This window comes from Schistocerca piceifrons, chromosome 7 (genome assembly GCF_021461385.2).
Source record: "Schistocerca piceifrons isolate TAMUIC-IGC-003096 chromosome 7, iqSchPice1.1, whole genome shotgun sequence".
In the NCBI taxonomy this organism is placed as follows: Eukaryota; Metazoa; Arthropoda; class Insecta; order Orthoptera; family Acrididae; genus Schistocerca; species Schistocerca piceifrons.
The window spans coordinates 136,955,894-136,978,198 of record NC_060144.1 but is presented as its reverse complement, the minus strand read 5'-3'; the positions used below and the strand labels follow the sequence as shown (position 1 = coordinate 136,978,198).

The 22,305-nt window shown below is 43.7% G+C and overlaps 1 protein-coding gene across 1 annotated transcript in view; it reads left to right on the top strand.

Annotated features, from left to right (window-relative positions):
- Nucleotides 1-7,483: 7,483 nt before the first annotated feature.
- Nucleotides 7,484-22,305, top strand: part of LOC124804720 (microtubule-associated protein futsch-like) — a 71,935-nt gene continuing 57,113 nt past the window's right edge. Inside the window, exons 1-3 of the mRNA XM_047264996.1 lie at nt 7,484-7,613; nt 15,410-15,628; nt 20,188-20,370. Coding sequence (XP_047120952.1) covers nt 7,581-7,613; nt 15,410-15,628; nt 20,188-20,370 — 435 coding nt within the window. The 5' untranslated portion in view covers nt 7,484-7,580. The remainder of the gene's footprint in view (nt 7,614-15,409; nt 15,629-20,187; nt 20,371-22,305) is intronic.

Below are 22,305 nucleotides of genomic sequence, written 5' to 3'. Positions count from 1 at the left end.
GCGGCAGGCCTCGTACTGCACACACTCCAGACAATGTGCAGAGAGTTAACGAACTGGTGACTGCTGACAGACGCATCACAGTGAACGAATTGCCACACTACGTTGGAAAGGGGGAAGGAAGTGTTTGCAGAATACTGAAAGTTTTGGAGTTAAATAAGGTTTGTGCTAGGTGGGTTCCCAGGATGTTGACAGTGGCTTGCAAAGAACCAAGAAAAACGGTATGCAGCGATCTTTTGGAACAGTACTAGAATGGTGGCGATGAATTTCTTGGAAGAATTATGACAGGTGATGAAACATGGCTCCATCATTTTTCACCAGAGACGAAGAAGCAATCAATGGAGGGGCATCATGCAAATTCACCGAAGAAAAAAAAAATTCGAAACCACACCTTCTGCTGGAAAAGTTATGGCTACGGTGTTTTTCTATTCCAGAGGACTCTTGCTTGTGGACATCTTGCCAAGTGGAGTCACCATAAATTCTGATGCATATGTGACGACACTGAAGAAACTTCAAGCTCGACTGAGTCGTGTTCGACCACATCGGCAAAAGCAGGATCTTTTGCTGTTGCACGACAATGCACGGCCACATGTCAGTCAAGAAACCACGGAAGCGATCACAAAACTAGGATGGACAACACTGAAACACCCGCCTTACAGTCCTGACCTGGCTCCATGTGACTATCATCTCTTTGGGAAACCGAAAAACTCTCTTCGTAGAACAAGGTTTGAAGATGATGACTCCCTTGTGCATGCTGCCAAACGGTGGCTCCAACAGGTTGGTAAGAATTTTACCCTGCGGGTACACAGGCGCTGGTTCCAAGATGGTTGAGAGGGGTGGAAATTATGCGGAGAAACGAAAATATTGTTTCTAAAGGATGTATCTACACACTGTAAAACTTTCAAGAATGTAGAATAAATGATGGATTTTAAAAAAAATAGTGTCCATTTCTTTTGGAGTGACCCTCATACTTTGAAGGGGAGAATGTTGTTGTTTGAATGAAATGAAACCTTTGGTACATAAAAAATCAGTCTCATTATCTTTCCCGGACACGTCCTATTTCAGAAGTTCGGTCTTTTTTAATACACCTCGGTTGTTTGGTAGAGCTGGGTCAAGGAGTAACTCTGTTTTCATCAGTACAATTTTGTCACGTCTAATTCTGTCGAGACCCATTCCGGAACATATTTAAAGATTTTTCATTTAAGCGCGCATAAAGTAAGTTCCTCGTGGAAAAGTGTAATAACTAGTGTGTAAGAGGTTGTTCACCCGTGCAGTGCCTCGTTAACCGCAGGCGTCTGGCGGGTGGACACAGTTCACGGACGGCCCTGTTGAGGCAGGCAGCACCCCGTCCCAGCCCGCGCTGTGTCCCAGCCCGCGCTGTGTCCCAGCCGCGGCGCAGCGTCGTTTCAATCTCGTCAGCGCTCCCAATTAAACGGCCTTCCATCATCTGGCGAACGGCTAATGGCGGCTGCTCGGGGCAATTGGGACACGCACAAAGAGCGCCGGCTCAATGTGTGCGCAAAAAGGCTGCAACTCCCGCCCCCCGCTGTCGGCAACTGCTGGAATGAGGTCTCCCCCCGGGTCCTCTTTTTGTAGCGCCCGACACTGAATGGGCGTGGCCCGATGCGCCTTCAGTCTTCTTGCCTCCCCCTACCGACGTTCCATTATCGCGGAATCGTGGGACGGATGACTCGAGGTCGTGTCCCGACGAATCCACTCACGAACCGACATCGGGTGTCGTTACTGAGACATACTGCTCGGAGGCACAGCACACAAAATAGTTCGATGAAGTACCGTGCAACGAGGGGTTCCTTAACTTCCGTCCTGATGGGAGGTTCGTGAAATTAAATATCTCGTATACTTCACTTCACTCTCCACTGAACATCAATCACTGCTAGGATAGCATAATTTTTGTTGTTATTGTTGTTCTTTAATTTATTTTCGCTTCAGGCAACATTGACCATACAGCTCGCAATAATTACAGCTACAAAGAAATAACATAAAACTTTGAGTTGAAGTAAACGGACAGAATCGGCGATGTGGATGGGGTGAGGGGCGAGTAAGTAATGCAACACAATTTTTTTCTCGTCCAATTTCAGTTGAAAAGTGCGAAATTTGTTGTGGGACATCATGGAATATTTTCGCTTCAGCCCCTGTAGTATCATGAAGTTCGCATAGGCGTTCTAGGTAGCTTTCACAACGGCGTCTGTAACGTAAGTGCGTTCCAAGCACAGAGCTGTCATTGAGAGCATCTCGGATATTCATAGACGCTTGCAGAATGTCTGAGGAGATCTGGCAGTGAACAAAACCACGGTGAGTCGTTGGGCGAGGCGTCGTCGCAACAAGGTCACGCAAACCCGTCTGATCTCCCGAATGCCTGCCGACCGCACACAGCTGTGACTCCTGCAGTGTTAGAACGTGAGGACACTCTCATTCGACGTTGGGTTGTTTGGGGGAAGAGACCAAACAGCGAGGTCATCGGTCTCATCGGATTAGGGAAGGATGGGGAAGAAAATCGGCCGTGCCCTTTCAAAGGAACCATCCCAGCATTTGCCTGGAGAGATTTAGGGAAATCACGGAAAACCTAAATCAGGATGGCCGCTCATTAGAGGTGATCGACGGTTCACAGTCAGACACCTCATGCTGGTGCTCAATGGTATCTGCCTTCGCTGCGTAACAGCTCTCCTGCGAACCTAGGTTCTGAGATTCTGTAAAGTTTGGAAGGTAGGAGACGAGATACTGGCAGAAGTAAAGCTGTGAGGATGGGGCGTGAGTCGCGCATGCGTAGCCCATATGATAGAGTACTTGCCCGCGAAAGGCAAAGGTCCTGAGTTTGAGTCTCGGTCCGGCACACAGTTTTAGTCTGCCAGGAAGTTTCAACACGTTATTGACTTGCTCAATTTGTGAAGCTCTTTCTCTTGAATAAATCATCCATTGTTTCTGTATTTGTAATCATTTGTTTGTCCGTACGTGTACGTAACATCCTCCGATTTCTGTGCCATTTGGGTAATTGCCTTGTGAGGTTTTTTTTTTTTTTTTTTTTTTTTTTTTTTTTTTTTTTTTTTTTTTTTTTTGAGAGTGTAATTTCCATATTTCTGGAGACCCTGGAAGTGAAAGTAATTTTCATAAGGCCTTAGCTGCGTGAGCAAATTCAGCTCTTTAAAATTCTGATCTCGATGTTATCAACGGTAATTAATAGCCACGCGCCCCACGGATACAGATTTCAAGGACATTAAGAATGAAATACAGTCGCATTAGCGTTAATTTTCGACATCGTTCACACTTAATGTCTTAACATTTATATATCCCACAAACTCGTCTAAGAAGATTATTTTAGGGTACGCGCCTTGTTGCTAACTGATATAACTCCTCCAAATATTTTACAACATAAAAGAAATGCTCCTAAGCCGAATGGAAGTACATGGTATCTTCTACGTAGACCACTAACAAGGAGAAAAAGAAAAAAGAAGCAAACACCACAACACGTTCTTAGCTCATCCCTAAAGAATCAATAAGTACATTATTCCACAAGTAGACTCGTAACGTGTAACATGTTATTTGGCATCACCTTGAATTTCTTTGAATTGACAGGCATGTCAGTTTCACATGTGTGGGAGAAAGTAATAGAGAAATCACTCTTTCTGTACTTGCGTGAAGTTGTTAACATGTTAACGGTACAGTGATTACTTCACTTTATATTTTCTCAGCCATGTTGTTTTCATCATTTGTTGGAAAAAAAATATGGATGGTGTGTTGTGCCTACATTCAGAATGTAGCGCATTCTACGGGTTTGTTACTGGAAAGTCAAATGATTTAGACGACAGCATAGTCCTTTCCCACCGTTTAATACGGTATTTACGAAATATCTTCTGCCACAGATTTTTTATTTCACTATAGACAAAATTAAGACTACATAATGATTTTATAAGCAAAATTAATCGGTTGGAGGAATGCGTTTGTGGTGACAGTATGTGTAACGGATCGCTTTGATGTAACTTGACTGCAAAAGGAAATATTAGCGATTAAGTTTGCAACGTGCAATATTTTTTTCCTGACCTCTTAAATCCATAGTTGTTTTTTAATCCAAAGAGTGTCATAATCTTCTGCATTTGAAGCAGTGTCCTCTGGAGCATGCGAGTAATATACTTTCCTTAACTTGAAATATGGCGGTGAGATCTGTTATCGTCCACAGGTAACGAAAATGTGTGCAGGAGTAACTGAAAAGCGATGAGATTAAAAATACAATGCATTTAGATTTCTTGCTCTAAGTTGCAATGTTGATGAACCTGTACGTGGACATTAAGTATATACTGTGCCAGCATTTGGAAGGAGCGGAATTCAGGTCCTCCTCAGGGTTATCATATATTCCTCTAAATCGCCTTAGAAGAATGCTGTGACTGTTCCTCAGTCTTGTCCTTTTAGAGTTTGCGCTCCTTCTCTAATGGCATTCTCAAAAATACAACGTTAAAATTAGGTTAGGTGTACTTTTTGTTCCATAGATATGTAGTGAGGATATCATAAACGATATAGCGCATCTCATAAAACAATAATACGCGGTACGTATTTATAGAAAAAAGAGATACGCTGAGCTTGCATAGATTCCAAGTGAAATTGGCCTCTGGAACACTAAGCCTCCTTTATGCGAGACAGTCGCTGGGGACGAGTACAGAAGCCGTCTATTGCCTTCTGAGAAAGCCATATGCTCAAGATACACGCGCATTGTCATCTTCCCACTCTCTCAGCTGAGTTGCAGCAGTGAATGGAAGTGGCAGTGCTGCTTTTGGCGCCTCTAAATCTTTAACATGTCTGAAGTGAGTTTTGTGAACAGCGTTAAGCGATAAAATATGGTGACATTGCCATTCTGTTAGGGACGTCAAAGGACTTAGAAGATCAGACGAATGGAATCGACAGTGTCTTGAAAAGAGATTATGATGTGAAAATCGACCAAGGGTAAAGGAGTGTTCTCGAATTAAATCAGGCTGTGTCGAGGTCATTTGGTTAGGAAAGGAGTCATTGACAGTATTGAACTATTTTGCTATCTACGCAGTAAAATAACGAACTGATGGCGTAAATAAAGAGGACGTAACAAGTAGGCTGGCAATAGCAAGAATAATTTTTCTGACAGAGAACTAAGTTAACTCCGAATATAAATTTAAGTGTTAAGAATTGTTTTCTGGAGTACAGCCTTATAGGGAAGTGAAACGTGGACCATAAACAGTACAGAAGAGCGGAAGTTCGTGACATGCGGTGCTTTACGAGAATGCTCAGAAGGAGATGCAGAGATCGAGTAGCGAATGAACTAATACTGACCTCAGTCTTTGAGAAAAGAAATCACCGCGCAACTTGACTAAAGAATGGATAGGTTGATAGCACACATCCTGAATAATTTGGTAATGGAAGGAAGTGTTCGGGAGTGAATACCGTAAGCAGGTTCAAAGGGATACCGAGTGCATTCGTTATGCAGATACGAAAAGACTTGCACGAGATAGTCTTGCACGGGATCTGCATCAAACCAGTCTTCGGATTGATGACTTCAACAACAAACCATCAACAGATAAGTCTGTTTTAAGGATGAGCAGCGTTTCAAATTGAGGTACAAAGCCTTTGTAACATCTTACTTTGTCTGCAAAGAACACGTAGAAAGTCGCGCGTAATTAGCGGAGCGGTCTAAGGCGCTGCAGTCACGGACTGTGCGGCTGGCTCCGGCGGAGGTTCGAGTCCTCCCTCGGCCATGGGTGTGTGTGTTTGTCCTTAGGATAATTTAGGTTAAGTAGTGTGTAAGCTTAGGGACTGATGACCTTAGCAGTTAAGTCCCATAAAATTTCACACACATTTTTGAACACGGAGAAAAATTTTTAACTTCCCCTTTGCATGTTAGCATTGACCACTTACGCACCTTGCTAATTTTTCGCGAGTAGTGTGAAGTAATCGGTTGTGTTGTGGCTTGTTGCAGGAGAGAGACTGATCCAGTACGCGACGGAGAACCTGGTAACTGAAGTACTGATCCACCCACAAGTGAACACTCTGCTGCAGTGCGTTCGCAACCTACTATCGAGCTTCACCAGGCACCGACACCTTATACATGCCGGCTACACCTTCGCCGGAACAGGATCCTGGGTCCTGCAGGTAAATCACCTTAGACTCAGAATTTTTAGAACCATAATTTCCCTGTAGCAGCCTACAACTGAGACTTCTTAACATATAAGAGCTTTACAGACATGGAGCATAACAGAAATATCACAAAACGCAACAGCTACTGCATGCCCAGTGTTACGTGCCACTTCTCGCAGGTAATCTGCGACTAAAGGAATACACAGAACCAGTAAACTCCCTACACACACACACACACACACACACACACATCCGATTCTATAAATAATCGAACTCCTATATACAAGACCGCTTCAAACGTCTGATTACTTTATAAATAAATTAATGTGATAAATTTTTAAAGATTAGGATGTAAAACCTTTATGGTTGTAGATGCAAAACACTAATTATCCTGGTTTTATTTGTTTCGGGTTATTCACCCATACACTTATGAATAAGTTAAAACCAAAATTATTTATAAACGGTTTGATATTACGTTTAAAGTCTGTTGGAAGTTGTTAAGTACGCCGGCCGCGGTGGTCTAGCGGTTCTAGGCGCTCAGTCCGGAGCCGCGCGACTGCTACGGTCGCAGGTTCGAATCCTGCCTCGGGCATGGATGTGGGTGATGTCCTTAGGTTAGTTAGGTTTAAGTAGTTCTAAGTTCTAGGGGACTGATGACCATAGATGTTAAGTCCCATAGTGCTCAGAGCCATTTTTTGAAGTTGTTAAGTACTATCACTCTGAACGACTACATGATTATAGCGTGGGTGATTTCCGTGCCGTGAGTTACGCTGCGTCAAAACATACGAGTGTACATGGTTTCAAACTTTAATACTTAACCTATTGTGTTAAATCTTTAACGTAAAATTATACCTTCGAATGAGTAGACTAAAACAAAATTTTAAATTTTTAATTTCGATCCATCAGCAACCATTGTCCGAAGTACTAAGCTACATTGCCCATGTAGTAGGTCCTTTATAAGTATCGTGTCCGCCATACAGCAGTTTCGAATGTCCAGATACACAGGATAGTTAACAGATATGGCGGAAAGTAGTGAAATTTTCATTCGATGTAATTACTTGAGGCCATTTAAATGTCATGCGTAGCTCTTGCGACCAAAATTAAGCAAAGATTATCACACATATTTGACAATCATTTCAACTACTTTTATCATCACTTCAAATCAAAAGTCAGTCGCTGTTATTACAGAATATAGTTTTAGCCTGTGATTTAAACGTCAATAACACCAAATATTGTTTTATTTTCTTCCCAAGCAATTAATGCATCTTGTCGACAGTGAGTTGTAATACGAGTTATATATTTGTTAAGTGAGTAACAATTGGACTTTGTGCTTGCAGGATGGCACTTTTTCGCTGGCGGACTTCACGGACGCCTTCCAAGAGACCGAAGTGCAGCGAGTTCTGCGCGCCTACGAACACAGCATCACGATCGACGTACACTGCGCTCCAGAAGGAGACTGGACTTCCGAACGAATGTCGCGAGAGCCCTTCAGCCGATACTGCAAGGTACAGTGCGTCGCCCGGCGACCAAAGTCATATGGCCACCTTTGCTACACAAGCTGCCCAAACATCATACAGGCGCTAAACCGCCGCAAAATGAATATTTGTAAATGAGTAACCAATGATCGGACAAGGTCAACTGCAAGCATTAGTTATGTTCTTCTTCATCTTGAAAGCCTACCGCAGTCTTAAAAAAATTACGCCAAATGTTCAATTAAAATTATGAAACTAGTTTTACACCGATTTTCAGACACTTTTCAGGCATGACTCCATGATGACAATATCTGACTCGGAAATTTTAGTGATAATAGTAGTGCTTTTCGCACGCGCAACGCGATATACATTGAAAGTTTCTGAAGTTTTAATAAGTTTAAGCCAGGAGTACTGTTGCATTAATGAACAGGCAAATATAGAGCTTCATCTTGTAGACTAAACTCGTGCAAAACAAATGTACCTGCCATACGCATGATATAAAACTAAGCACACGGATCAGGAACTTTGAAATCCTGATAAACAGTGACAAATATACGTAGAAAGAGCAACTGAAGGAGACTCTTGTGAAGACGGCCAATGAACTCGCCCCCTCACGAGAAGAATGGTACACCACCCCTAGCGATTTCCCGTTTCTGCGCAGACAGTGTTGATGTAGACGGGTGTTCGCTGCCGTGGAGCAATGTGTCTGACTCGTCACCCTCCGCCGTTTAATGCGATTTCCAAGTGTACCACGTGTGTCTTTTTCCTTAAGAAAATTCAGTGACGAGGTTGCGATCCCTCCACATGAGACATCTCGCAGATTCCCTCGGCCTCTCTCTAACGTGATGAAGCAGGAAGGGTGCGTTCTTGAGGATAAAAACCTAAGAAGACCCGCAGCTCTAAAAGACATTCTAGCGAATTACACCCCCTTGGACCAGAAAGGCAAGATGTTCCCGGGGGAAGCTCAACGGCGACCCGTGGAAAATTGATCGAGCGGAGGAGGGAGGCTACCAGAAATGTCGACAAAGGTCAAGCAACTCGATTCGTTCGACGAGTTCTCCTTCTTCCACCTCCCCTATCCCCTGGACTGCCATTTCAGTGGCAACGGAGCGTGCGGAGACGAGAATCGAGGTTGGGCAGGGTGATGCGATAACGTATTATATGCGGGCGACGAGTGTAAGGCACAAAAAGTAACTCACAGAGGCCTTGCATAGCACATAAAACTGGCAGGTTGCGCTGCAACTGTAATGGCTCTGAAGGTGTGCCAAATTTTAATGAAACCGCTAATCATTACAAAGACAAATGCAACAGTAGCCTACAGTAAAAATGTTAGAAAAACGTATAACAATTTATGTTTGATGTAAGTAACCTAGAGTTCATTTTAAAAAGGAAACTATGCCTGATGTTCGGCAAATATTATTTATTTGCTTATGAACTGGCTTTCAGCTTAATATGCCATCGTCAGATGGAAACTGAATGTAATTTAACGCATACAGTATTTAATGGGAACATATTTCTGTAGTCTTACAACCTGCCTTTGTTGTTTCTCTCTCTCTCTCTCTCTCTCTCTCTCTATATATATATATATATATATATATATATGTATATATATATATATATATATATATATATATATATATATATACAGGGTTATTACAAAAGATGGAAGCGATTTCACAGCTCTACAATAACTTTATTATTTGAGATATTTTCACAATGCTTTGGACACACATACAAAAACTCAAAGTTTTTTTAGGCAGTCACAAATGTTCGATATGTGCCCCTTTAGTGATTCGGCAGACATCAAGCCGATAATCAAGTTCCTCCCACACTCGGCGCAGCATGTCCCCCATCAATGAGTTCGAAAGCATCGTTGATGCGAGCTCGCAGTTCTGGCACGTTCCTTGGTAGAGCAGGTTTAAACACTGAATCTTTCACATAACCCCATAGAAAGAAATCGCATGGGGTTAAGTCGGGAGAGCGTGGAGGCCATGACATGAATTGCTGATCATGATCCCCACCACGACCGATCCATCGGTTTTCCAATCTCCTGTCTAAGAAATGCCGAACATCATGATGGAAGTGCGGTGGAGCACCATCCTGTTGAAAGATGAAGTCGGCGCTGTCGGTCTCCAGTTGTGGCATGAACCAATTTTCCAGCATGTCCAGATACACGTGTCCTGTAACGTTTTTTTCGCAGAAGAAAAAGGGGCCGTAAACTTTAAACCGTGAAATTGCACAAAACACGTTAACGTTTGGTGAATTGCGAATTTGCTGCACGAATGCGTGAGGATTCTCTACCGCCCAGATTCGCACATTGTGTCTGTTCACTTTACCATTAAGAAAAAATGTTGCTTCATCACTGAAAACAAGTTTCACACTGAACGCATCCTCTTCCATGTGCTGTTGCAACCGCGCCGAAAATTCAAAGCATTTGACTTTGTCATCGGGTGTCAGGGCTTGTAGCAATTGTAAACGGTAAGGCTTCTGCTTTAGCCTTTTCCGTAAGATTTTCCAAACTGTCGGCTGTGGTACGTTTAGCTCCCTGCTTGCTTTATTCGTCGACTTCCGCGGGCTACGCGTGAAACTTGCCCGCACGCGTTCAACCGTTTCTTCGCTCACTGCAGGCCGACTCGTTGATTTCCCCCTACAGAGGCATCCAGAAGCTTTAAACTGCGCATACCATCGCCGAATGGAGTTAGCAGTTGGTGGATCTTTGTTGAACTTCGTCCTGAAGTGTCGTTGCACTGTTATGACTGACTGATGTGAGTGCATTTCAAGCACGCCATACGCTTTCTCGACTCCTGTCGCCATTTTGTCTCACTGCGCTCTCGAGCGCTCTGGCGGCAGGAACCTGAAGTGCGGTTTCAGCCGAACAAAACTTTATGAGTTTTTCTACGTATCTGTAGTGTGTCGTGACCATATGTCAATGAATGGAGCTACAGTGAATTTATGAAATCGCTTCAATCATTTGTAATAGCCCTGTATAATGGTTGGAACTTAAGCAGTGGCAACTATTTATTCACAACCGATACAAAAGAGTTACATGTTTGCACCTGTTACTGTCCTTCAGAGTAGTCACCAGCGTTGTGTAGAACCCGTTGCCAGCGATGTGGAAGGCGTAGTATACCGTTAGCACAGCCTGTTCTGTTGATGGTGCGAATGGAGCGGTCTACTACCTGTCGAATCTCTTCAATAGGTCTGAAGCTAATGCCACGAAGTGGTTCCTTCATCTTCGGAACCAAATCAAAGTCACAAGAACTTAAGTCCGGGGAGTATGGTGGACGGTACAGTACTTCCCAGTCCCATTGACCGAACAAAGCAGCCACAGCTTGCGCTGTACGCGCCCGCGCACTGTCGAGCAAAATGATGGGTGGGTTGCCCAGAAAGTGTCGACGCTTCTTTCGCATAGCTGATCGCAGGTGATGCTCCAAAAACGAACAATAATACTGTGCATTGACGGTCTGCCGTGGAGGAACGTAATGCGTTAGGATAACACCATCACAGTCGTACAGGAGAATCGCCATAACTTTAGACCGCTCCATATGCACCATCAACAGAACAGGCTCTGCTAACGGTATACTACGCCTTCCACATCGCTGGCAACGGGTTCTACACAACGCTGGTGACTACTTTGAAGGACAATAACAGGTACAAACTTGTAATTCTTTTGTATCGATTGTGAATAAATAGTTGCCACTATTTAAGTTCCAACTCTCGTGTGTATATATATATATATATATATATATATATATATATAGAGTTATTTCTCCCTTGAGGCACAGCATCGGCGTTGGATGGACTGTTAGTGTTTGAATCGCCCCTGCTCTGTAGCCGACCAAAGCCAGCTGCAAGAATTTTTAAAATATTAGTGAAATATATATATAAGAAACTATCAGCCTCGATTACGGTAATGAAATCAACCTTTACCTAAGTTTCAGCCCAAGTAATTGAGCCTTCTTCAGAAAATGTACCTGATTCTATAATATGTCTACGAGGACTTGGTCTAGAAATAAAACTGAAACAGCCTTTATTTGTAGACCGTGCCCTCGTAGATATATTATAGAATCAGGTATAACTTCTGAAGAAGGCTCAATTACTTGGGCTGAAACCTAGATAAAGGTTGGTTTCATTACCGCAATCGAGGCTGATAGTTTCTTATGTATTAGATTATCACGATTGCTGACTGGGCTGCAATGTTGAAAGGTCTAAAATACTAGTGAAATATATGTTTATATCTTCAATTTTTTGGTCCTGTCCTCCACAGTTACGCGTAATACTACGGTATATTGATGATTTTCACTTATGGACCGTCTGACAGCAACTGAATAAAACACAATTTTAGTGCCATACGCGTTTCGCCTTTATTTTCTGCAAGGCATCATCAGTGGCCTGTAATATGTACATATGTTAGCTATTTTATTTACATTTTTGTCACTGTGCCTATAGGTTATAAACAGTTCTGGTGGTTGGTATTTCCTATTCAATAGTAATGTTTTGAACTGTACTTACAGGTTGCGTAGACAGTTCCTTACATATTACGCTCCTGTTGCATTTTTGGTCTTGTTCTTCTTCCTATGAGCGCCAATTTGCTGTTTTTTCCCAATGTAGAGTTCCAAAGCCTCGTGCATGCATGATTAGATTGCATGCGCAGAAATGGCAGACGGTAACTCGACTGTTGAAATCGGAATGTACTACTCGCGAAATTCAAGCCGCCACTCAGCACGGTGGCTGATGGTAGCGACTAGAAGGCATTTCTCACTTACAGTCGATTCCATCAGCTACCACGCCGAATTCCAGCCGGGACTCTGCGAATAAAAAATATTACCAATTCTCGCTGCTCTCAGTTGTGGTAACTTAAAGGAATTTATATGTAAATTGAAGGTGGAGCGAGGGGGGGGGGGAGGAAGGGAAGGAAAGTGAAAGGATAGGGAAGGGATTACTGCAGATGTCAGCTGCATCGGGAATCAGCGGCGACGAGTGAAAATGTGTACCGGACTGGGTTTCGAACCTGGGATCTCCTGCTTACTACGCAGATGTGTTAACGACTGTGTCATCCGGGACACACAATCCCACCGAGCGGCACCTATCTGCAGTCTCTCTGCATCTCATCCATGCTCGCTAATCTGAGATCCCGCTGGAGGTCGGACGTACTTGTGCATCAGCACTGAAGAAAGTGGATCAACTGTCCATTTAAAAGAATCAGTTATATGAACGCGTCTTGTCCGTTCTTTAGGACATGTCCGACACAGAACAGACACCATGCATGCATATAATTAATGAAGTTTGCGCTCTTGTGCATTATTAATCTATACTTTACTATTCGCTTTGCTTTAATGACACGTTGCAAAGAACGTACGAAACTTGATATTTTCCTCGCTGCTGTTCCTCCATAAGTGAGACCAAACAACAGAACACAAAGAACGACAAAGAAGAAGCCTACATTGCCCATAAATGAGAATACAAATACATAAAAAACAATTTTTCATGAACGTAGTTTCAGTAGAGAACAATTCAGTTATTTTCAAGGAAGAAATTCATTTGTGACGTTACCATTATTTGACACTGAGACATAAAATCAGACAAAGCATAAAGCAAAAAGTGTTACTGCCTTTTAAATATTGCGTGTTGATATGTGCATATTTGTGTTGATATGTGCATATTATCTTCAGTAATTAAATGTTGGTGCTTCGAAATGTTTGGCACTCTTTTCACATTCTTTTAAACAGTGTGGAGAATCTAATATGCAACCTTTGGTCATTAATAAACTCCGTCGGCCGCGGTGGTCGAGCGATTCTAGGCACTTCAGTTCGGAACCGTGCTGCTGCTACGGTCGCAGGTTCGAATCCTGCCTCGGGCATGGATGTGTGTGATGTCCTTAGGTTAGTTAGGTTTGGTTGGTTGGTTGGTTTGCGGAAGGAGACCAGACAGCGAGGTCATCGGTCTCATCGGATTAGGGAAGGACGGGGAAGGAAGTCGGCCGTGCCCTTTGAAAGGAACCATCCCGGCATTTGCCTGGAGCGATTTAGGGAAATCACGGAAAACCTAAATCAGGATGGCCGGACGCGGGATTGAACCGTCGTCCTCCTGAATGCGAGTCCAGTGTCTAACCACTGCGCCACCTCGCTCGGTAGTTAGGTTTAAGTAATTCTAAGTCTAGGGGACTGATGACCTCAGATGTTAAGCCCCATAGTGCTTAGAGCCATTTGAACCATTTTTGAATAAACTCCACTATCATTTGTAGTTCCTTACTTCGATTACCATATTCCTGTTTTTTGTATCGCGGATGACCCCTCACAACTTGATGTTCGCCTTACAGTACAGAACTAAGCCACGTAACGTTATGTTTACGTTCGTCTAGTGTGAAGACACCACCATTCGATGTCGACAGTCCCTTCCATTCTTTGACGTTCCATTTAGGTCCAATTTGAATTGCCCTTAAGTCTACAGATATCGGCGGAAACAGCAATGAGAAAAAACGCAACTTTCGCGCCAAGGTATATAGAGAAACGACTGCTCGTGAAAGTCAGTCTCAGACAGGAATAATACGCGACGGGTGCTGCAGTACACATCTCATGAGCAATAGACTGAAGTAAGAATATCGCACGTGTTAAAGAATCTTTAGTGACCAACTCATGGGAACCGATTCACCTTTCATTGGAAGGTGTGGGAAGAGTGCACATGAACAGTTGGAGAGAAGTGATGGATAGTTTTGACAGGTTACCAGGATTTGACGATGGTTGAGGAACAGTGGAATGGTTGATGCGCGTCTGGAGGACATACAGAATGCAGAGACAGGGAGTTTCAGTTGGCATAGGCGTCGTATTGGGGATGGAAACTGGGTGTGCGTGGCAAGGTATTCAAACATTTAAAAGAATTTTGGGAATGTGAAAGTTGAGATGACATTGCCAAGTGGGGGGGATGGATCGGACCGGAATTTAGAGATATTGTGCGTAAGTCCTCTTTTTTAATATAGAGTACTTAGTACTTTAACTGCTTGTCGTCGTTTTTTGGGACAGCTAGAATTTTACAACAGCATATAATACGAATTATATGTGGTATGAACTCAAGGATGTCCTGCAGAAGCCTGATCAAGACACTGGGAATGCTAACTATTGCTTCCCAACATACGCATTCATCACTGAACTTTGTCGTAAATAATAAATCTCTTTTTTCCAGTCTACAGCTAAGTTCTTCGAATCAATAGCAGAAATAAGAATAAAATTTGTAAAGATTTAGAGCCACATATTTTTGTCGAGAAATGTGTCCATTATTAAGGAACACACATTCTCAGTAACTTGCCAGCCGCTGTACGAAGTTTAACTACTACGTAATTACACTCAGTTTAAGACGAGCCTAAAGGACTTATTGCCAGCCAAACTTTCTACTCTACTTCCGAATTTATTCGCGAAACCCAATCGATTTATATATCATTAATAATGTCAAGTGACTTAAGCATTTCGTTATATTTGACTTCATCATACCTTCAGTGCACCTTTAGTGTAATCAATGTCAGTACGGCAATGTAAATGTTGTAAACTAATTTCCTGTTTGATGTTGAGAGGCAATAACGATCATATGTTTCACTGTGTATTGTACATGTACATGTTATGTGAGAAATGAAAATATGTTTCAGATTTTTTTTTTTCTTATTCTACATCCACAAGCATCATTTCACTTAGTTTATATGGAGGGAACATCAACAGCTCTTCTTTTTTTTGTAAATATGAATATTTACTTTTGTTTTATGACGTTTTACATCCTTGAGGATCTCCCTCTGTGGATTGTGGAACGTAGAGTATATCTAATGCAATGTAATGTTAATCTAGGTGCGAATCAATCCTGACGACCGAATGACGGCCGGCGGCGCCGCCATCGGCAACTTCATCAACTACCTGTCGGCGTTCGTGCGCGCCGCGCCGCTAGAGGCGCTACTGGAGCCCAGCGACGTGGTGGGCAATATCCGGTTCAGCCACCCCACTCTCTACGTGTTCCCCGGCGGACAGGGGGACGCGGCACTCTTCGGCATCAACGGTTTCAACATGTTGGTAAGCTGATCCTCTTCAGGTCACCTACAGTAGGAATCAGTCTGAACAATACATCTGAAATGATACGATCTCTTCGAATACTTACCCAACCTGAAACCTCCTCTCATCTTCAATGACCCAGTCCCACACATTCCCCACAAGTGCAAAGCACACCGGACCCAACAAAATGCGAACTCACGGTCCTCGTCTGACCAGCTGACAGGTCAATCCAATCCTCCCCAACCGCGCTCTCCACCCCCTTCTCATATCTAAAGATAACGTCTGCTTTATTACAGGATTCCTGCAAAACATCTATGCATTCCAACAATCCCACACAATCTAAACAAATTTCCCTAGTTGCCGAATGTGTCTTTCACCTCAATGTAACCGCCTCACATACACTCAACCAGGCACACTTAATTTTAAACCGACTATCCACCCTAGTGTAACCTACCCACTTCTTTTAATCACCAATATCCTTCCCTTATCCATTGCACCCAACGAAGATTTCTACTCTCATCTCTACTCAATCAACAATCCCACCCACCATCCAACACCTACATTTCACTCATTCTGTCTTATTCCTATGTACGTGCACATTTCTGCCTCCGTCGCTCCCACCACTACCAAACGTGCAGTATATTCTCTCTCGAACATAACGCCCTTAGTGCCTGCAAAAGGGTCACCCCTAAGTATTTCACTTCGTTTATCCATACAAGTTCTTGATGTTGAAGAGTAAGCCTGTCCTGCAAGTCGGGTCGTTTGCGAGTGAAGAGGACAGCCTTAGTTTTGTCGGCGTTAAGAGAAATGGGATTATCTGATGTCCACTGTTCCCTCAGCGTGAGCTGATGTTGAAGTCTCCCCACTGCTGCAGTAATCCACCGGCTACAGGTGAGTAAGGCTGTGTCGTACGGAAACTGAGCCAGGACGACCTGGTGGAGGTTGGGTAAATCGTTAACATCAACGATGAAAAGAATTGGGGATAGGACCGAGCCCTGTGGGAGACGTTCCTGTAGGCGCCTAACGCTGGAGCGTTGCCCATCGATGTGAACCATTATCTGCCATTATTGGAGAAAACTGCCAATTTTACATAGACAACAGTCAGGCAAGGTTTGCAGTTTCATCAAGAGCTTATCAGTCCACACCCAGTCATAAGCTTTTTCTACGTCTAAGAATATGGCCGCGGTATAATTGAAAACGTTAATATTATAGGCGATGGGCTCTGTGACTCGCAGTAGTTGAAGTTGAGCTGAAAGCTAAGGCTGGAACGCAAACTGATCTGGCCTAATGATGTCCTGATCGTAGATAAATGGTCTCGTGCGTGCGAGGTTACCTAAGTCGCAAGTCTACCGCGATCGTCTGACCTCATTAGGAATGGTAAATAACAACGTAGGTGACAAGTTCTCACCATTCCTACTTACAGTGCTGTTCAGAACATCGTCCGTCATGTCAGATGAAGCGCCACCTGCTGGTCATTTCGTGCACGTTTTTGGTTTCAATAAAACCCCATGTCATTTCAACCATGTGCATTAACTTTTAGCTATCTACCAATAATATTCCATGAAGTATTGAAATTTCGAAAGTTAACGGACGTTTGGGTCACTCTGTATTCTGGAGAATATCTTGAAGTCTTGATTTAGAGGTGTTGCTCCACTGTTACTGACACACATAGGGGTTACAGTTACTACAAGCCACACAACAAGTTGGGAAACGGGGTCAAATTTCTAGTAGTTTACTGTCGAGTTGAGATTTTCACAAATGTTTTATTTGTATCTTAGAGAAACTAGCAGTACGGCCATAAACATCCTTTTAAACACGTCGCTAACGGGAATCAAGTAATTTATAGCAATACAACAAGTTAACAAAATTTTTTAAAAAATACACAGAAGCTAACATTACGGCAATAAACAATCTTTTAAAACACGCCGCTAACGCCAATCAAAGCAATTTATAGCAATACAACAATTTTTAAAAAATTCAAAGAACATTAGCAAACAGACTACTAAAGTAAATACAGAACTTTGTTAATAAAGTACGGTGAGGTAGTGAAGCTACCAACACCGCCATTAGAAAAAAATTAAACAGGTCTCCGCAAACACACGATTAATGGCAATAAAAGGAATTTACAAACTTGGAGGAATTTTAAAAAGAAGTTTTAAACAAAAGTGTCCTGGAATATCATTAGAACATAACAGATGTGACGGACCCGTGTAAGGCGGCGACAAATCACCCACTCAGGTATGCTCAGGCTAGACAGAATACTGACCAATTTAAATACGCCCGTAAACACAATTGCCACTCTCAGGCTGGTCACTGCACCGACTTTTAGCCAGCGAAAACTTGTTATAAGATGGCTTAACTTGCTGACAGAATTAGAGCTAACCTCGTGCAAGGAAACATTACACCACACAGTCCTGAATGTGCGACCATATGATCAATCAACAAGAAGCATGAATTTACTCATAACCCACGAAAAAACAGCGAAACAATTAAACTGTCAAAACTACACCTCCCATCGGACAGTAACGAGAGGAGGAGGAGGAAAGATCAGTCGTCAATTACACCGGTGCCAGGGACAGGAAATCCGGTCGCCGGAGGCCACAAGGCAGAAGAGACGCTGGTTACACAAAATTATTACTTGATGATTAAGCTTCCACGAACTTAACTTGGAATTGTGCTCGAACAGGCAGTACACGACCTCCTATGGCAAGGATCCACACATCCGACCGCGCACGCGTCGCCACTGTACCCAACACGCCACGGTCACGCGACAACACGCTCAGTCACCGGAGTTCACGTCTTCCCTGCAACGTTGATGGGTAGTGACCGCTCCTTCATGTTAGGTGTCTACTTTTAAACTCCAGTGTTGGAACGGAGGATTTAAAGAAGCTTGTTAACGTCCCAGCAAGGCGAAATGAACAGCAACTACTCGTGGGGCGATTCTGTATACAACCAAGACGCGGGGAGCTCTTCCGTCAACTCGACCCGCTCGTTACACACAACCGACGTACATCACGTGGCGAGTCTGTACAACCGACCACGCCTGCTTCGCGCAGGAGAGCCGCACTGCCCTCCCGTGTCCACCACACTCTCTCTGCGCGCAACGCCCCTACTTCCGCGCCACCACACGAGGTTACAACCGATCAAACATCTCACTTCCTCCATAGCAGTTTTCCGGAAGCAAAAACGCAGATATCGATAGCAGAGGGAAAAGACAACCAAGCAGCCACTTAATGACAGACAACATATCAAACACGTCAGGGGAAGAAAAGGAAAGCTAATGCAATCTAAACACAAGGTGTAGCACGAGTCGACACACGGCTCAGTTACTTTTGACACAACGTCGTTGACACTATGGTTTTTTTTTAATTTTTTTTAAAAAAATCTTTTGTTAAACCATTATAATTATACAAATCAACCCACTTCCTTAATTCATTAGTGGGTCCTAACATTTATATGTAAATTTTGCAGCTAGTTTAATGTTAGTATGTGAGCTACATTTATTAACATAACAATGGGCATCTACTATCTACATATACTATTTATACCTAATTCCTACAACTAATTTAATTTATATATGTAATCTGCAGCGTCGCATGTGTGCCAGTGAGGATATAAACCTACTTTCGTATGCCTTGCTCTTCGAGCTAATCCCGACGAGCATGCCCCTGGCACTGGGCAGGCCTCGATGTTGAATTCGCTGCAGTTCCTAACGTAATTTCCTATAAACTAAGTCCTACAAACTAACTAACTTGAACCTACGTCATATTCGGTGTGTGTCGTAATCGGTGGTTGTTCCCTACTCCCCCTAGTCCTGCACGCGGCGGATTCCAACTTAGATGTAGTCGGCCAGTCCGCGCACAGGCGGCATGGGAATAGGGCTTTTGGACGCAATCGGTGGTGAATTGTCATTATTTAATGTATCTCGCCTAAATAGTCATATAGAACTTTTCGAGATACCTCGTTTGCCAAGGTGTTTAAGGTCTGAAAGGTCTCCTCCCGTCTGGGTAAATGGTATGTGTCTCGGTTGGGTAGTCTTTCACGTAGTGTGTTGGCAATATCATTGAAGAGGGGACATTCGTAAACCACATGCTCGGGTGTGCCTTCCGGATCACCACAGTCGCACGCTGGTGTTGCCCTCTTCCCAAATCGACGTAAGTAAGTCGGGTAGGGTCCATGGCCAGTGAGAAAGTGGATCAGACCTCTTGTGGGCTCAAAATACTTCAGTCCAAGTCGTTCCCTCACTGGTTTCACGTCCACTACTGAACACTGCCTGCTCGCTACTGACTGGTCGATAGCACATCTGTTGCTTACAGTTGTTAGTTAAAGCTGCCCTCGCGGTTACTGCACTGATGGCCTTTATACACCAGGAATGAGTCCCGGAACGTTTTGGACGGAAGACGCAGCAGTAAAGAATTTGGCCAAATCGGCAAAGATTTGGAGCATTCGCTGGTGTGTGTGTGTGTGTGTGTGTGTGTGTGTGTGTGTGTGTGTGTGTGTGTGTGTGAGAGAGAGAGAGAGAGAGAGAGAGAGAGAGAGAGAGAGAGAATGCTGAGTCACGCCCTGTTGTGCTGTTGCAGGTGGACGGCGGGTTCGCGCGCAAGGCGTGCTTCTGGGACTTCGTGCGCCACCTGGACCGCTTGGACGCAGTACTGGTGACGCGACTCAACAACGGCAACGTAAACGGCATGTCGGCCGTGCTGCGGCGTAAGCAGGGCGGCCACGTGTACCCACAGATCGGACACTTCTTCTGCAACCTGCAGGTACTTAGAAGCAGAGGCGGAGCTAACGCCGCTCGGCCCCAAAATAGCTCTTCAAACCTGCAAGATGACAGATGTGAGCCACATGTAACGCTACAAAGGGTAGTCGTAAGGATTTCATTATCATAAAAAAATGAAGTTGGGACCATGACAGTGGGTGATGGTGTTAGTCCGTTTCTACGTACCCTCCCTTCGATGCGTCACATTTTTCCTAACTATAGTTGACTTGGCAGAGACATAGGTTGTGAAAGTGTACATTTTGGCAGTTCAGGAAACAATGGACTTCGAAAATCACCTCGTCGTTCTGTAAATGCCTGCCCCGCAATGGTTTCTTCACCCGAGGAAAGAGTAAGAAGTCGCTGGGTGCTGTGTCATGGAGAATACTTAGCGAGGCAAAATGTGATGGCCCAAATCATCAGCATGCGTGTGTGCTATGCACTGGAAAAACCGGCAGGTTAAAACAGAACAGGTATTTTACTTCTGAGCAACTGGTATTTTTCGGCATATATTTGCTCTCGGTTACAAGTTTTTTGGGTTTTTTTTGTAATAACCGGGTACAAATCCAGCATATCAGATGCTTATAGTAGCAGTGCTAAAATTTTTAGTTTTTAAATAAAACTTTTTTCTAAAAAAACAAGTAATATTTATTCGTAAAACTACCGTTGCTTTGAAAATATTGGGAAAAGTGATGAATGCTATTTTAATAACGGCGACGATAGTTACGAACTAGCAGCAAAGACATGACATAACAAACGGTATTGCACTGTAAAGACAATGAATAACTACTTGCTGTGTGGAGTGGGCCGGCCGGTGTGGCCGTGCGGTTCTAGGCGCTTCAGTCTGGAACCGCGTGACCGCTACGGTCGCAGGTTCGAATCCTGCCTCGGGCATGGATGTGTGTGATGTCCTTAGGTTAGTTAGGTTTAAATAGTTCTGAGTTCTAGGGGACTGATGACCACAGATGTTAAGTCCCGTAGTGCTGAGAGCCATTTGAACCATTTTTTTGTGGAGTGCCCTATTAGAACGTAAGCATGTACGTGCAGCGTGCAAGACTTGCTCCCAACTTTATACAGTAGTTCCACACTATCATCCTCCGACATCGGTTGTATTTCATAACGGCACAATACCTAGCATGGAAGTATGTTTCGAAGTGCGGCGATAGTGGAGCAATATGCTCTATTTCCTTTTAAAAATTAAAAACAGAAGGAGGAAAAACAAAGTGCGACATCTTGTAAGGAAAAAAACATCCAAATGTCTCCTGCAAGAGAAGTTCAGTTTTTCGATCTATCTGTAGTGTTACCGACGTGCTGTAAACTTCGATGATAACTGAACCCTTAATTTTTTGGCTGGCGAAAAATTGATACCATCCGAAGGTGACGATGCAGGGAAGTCATCAACTTGTGACCTTTCGCTCTCCTCACAACGCCCTTCTCTTTCACCTTCGCCACCTCTGCTGGAGACATTGATACCTGTTTCTGCCACAGTCACAACACCTTACAGGTCGAGATCTCCTACTCCCTCATGCAAGAACCACCCCACTCCTACTAAACCTCGAGTCCGTAGATGGCGGTACAAGGGGCATAGAGTATACCACGCTTTCCCACCCGTGTTTTGGGATAATTAAGCCAGTCTGTCCTAGAACTGATTTTGTGAGCTGCCTCGTAGGAATTCTTCCCACCTGTTATGTGGAGATGCTCTCATAGATTTACGTTCTCTTGCAGAGTCGTAGCAGCGCCGTGCTACAGACGCGAAATTTAACCGACAGGAAGAAGATGCTCTGATATGCAAATGATTAGCTCTTCAGAGCATTCACACAAGGTTGGCGCCGGTGGCGACACCTACAACGTGATGACATAAGCAATGTTTCCAACCGATTTCTCATACACAAACAGCAGTTGACCGGCGTTGCCTTGTGAAACGTTGTTGTGACGCCTCGTG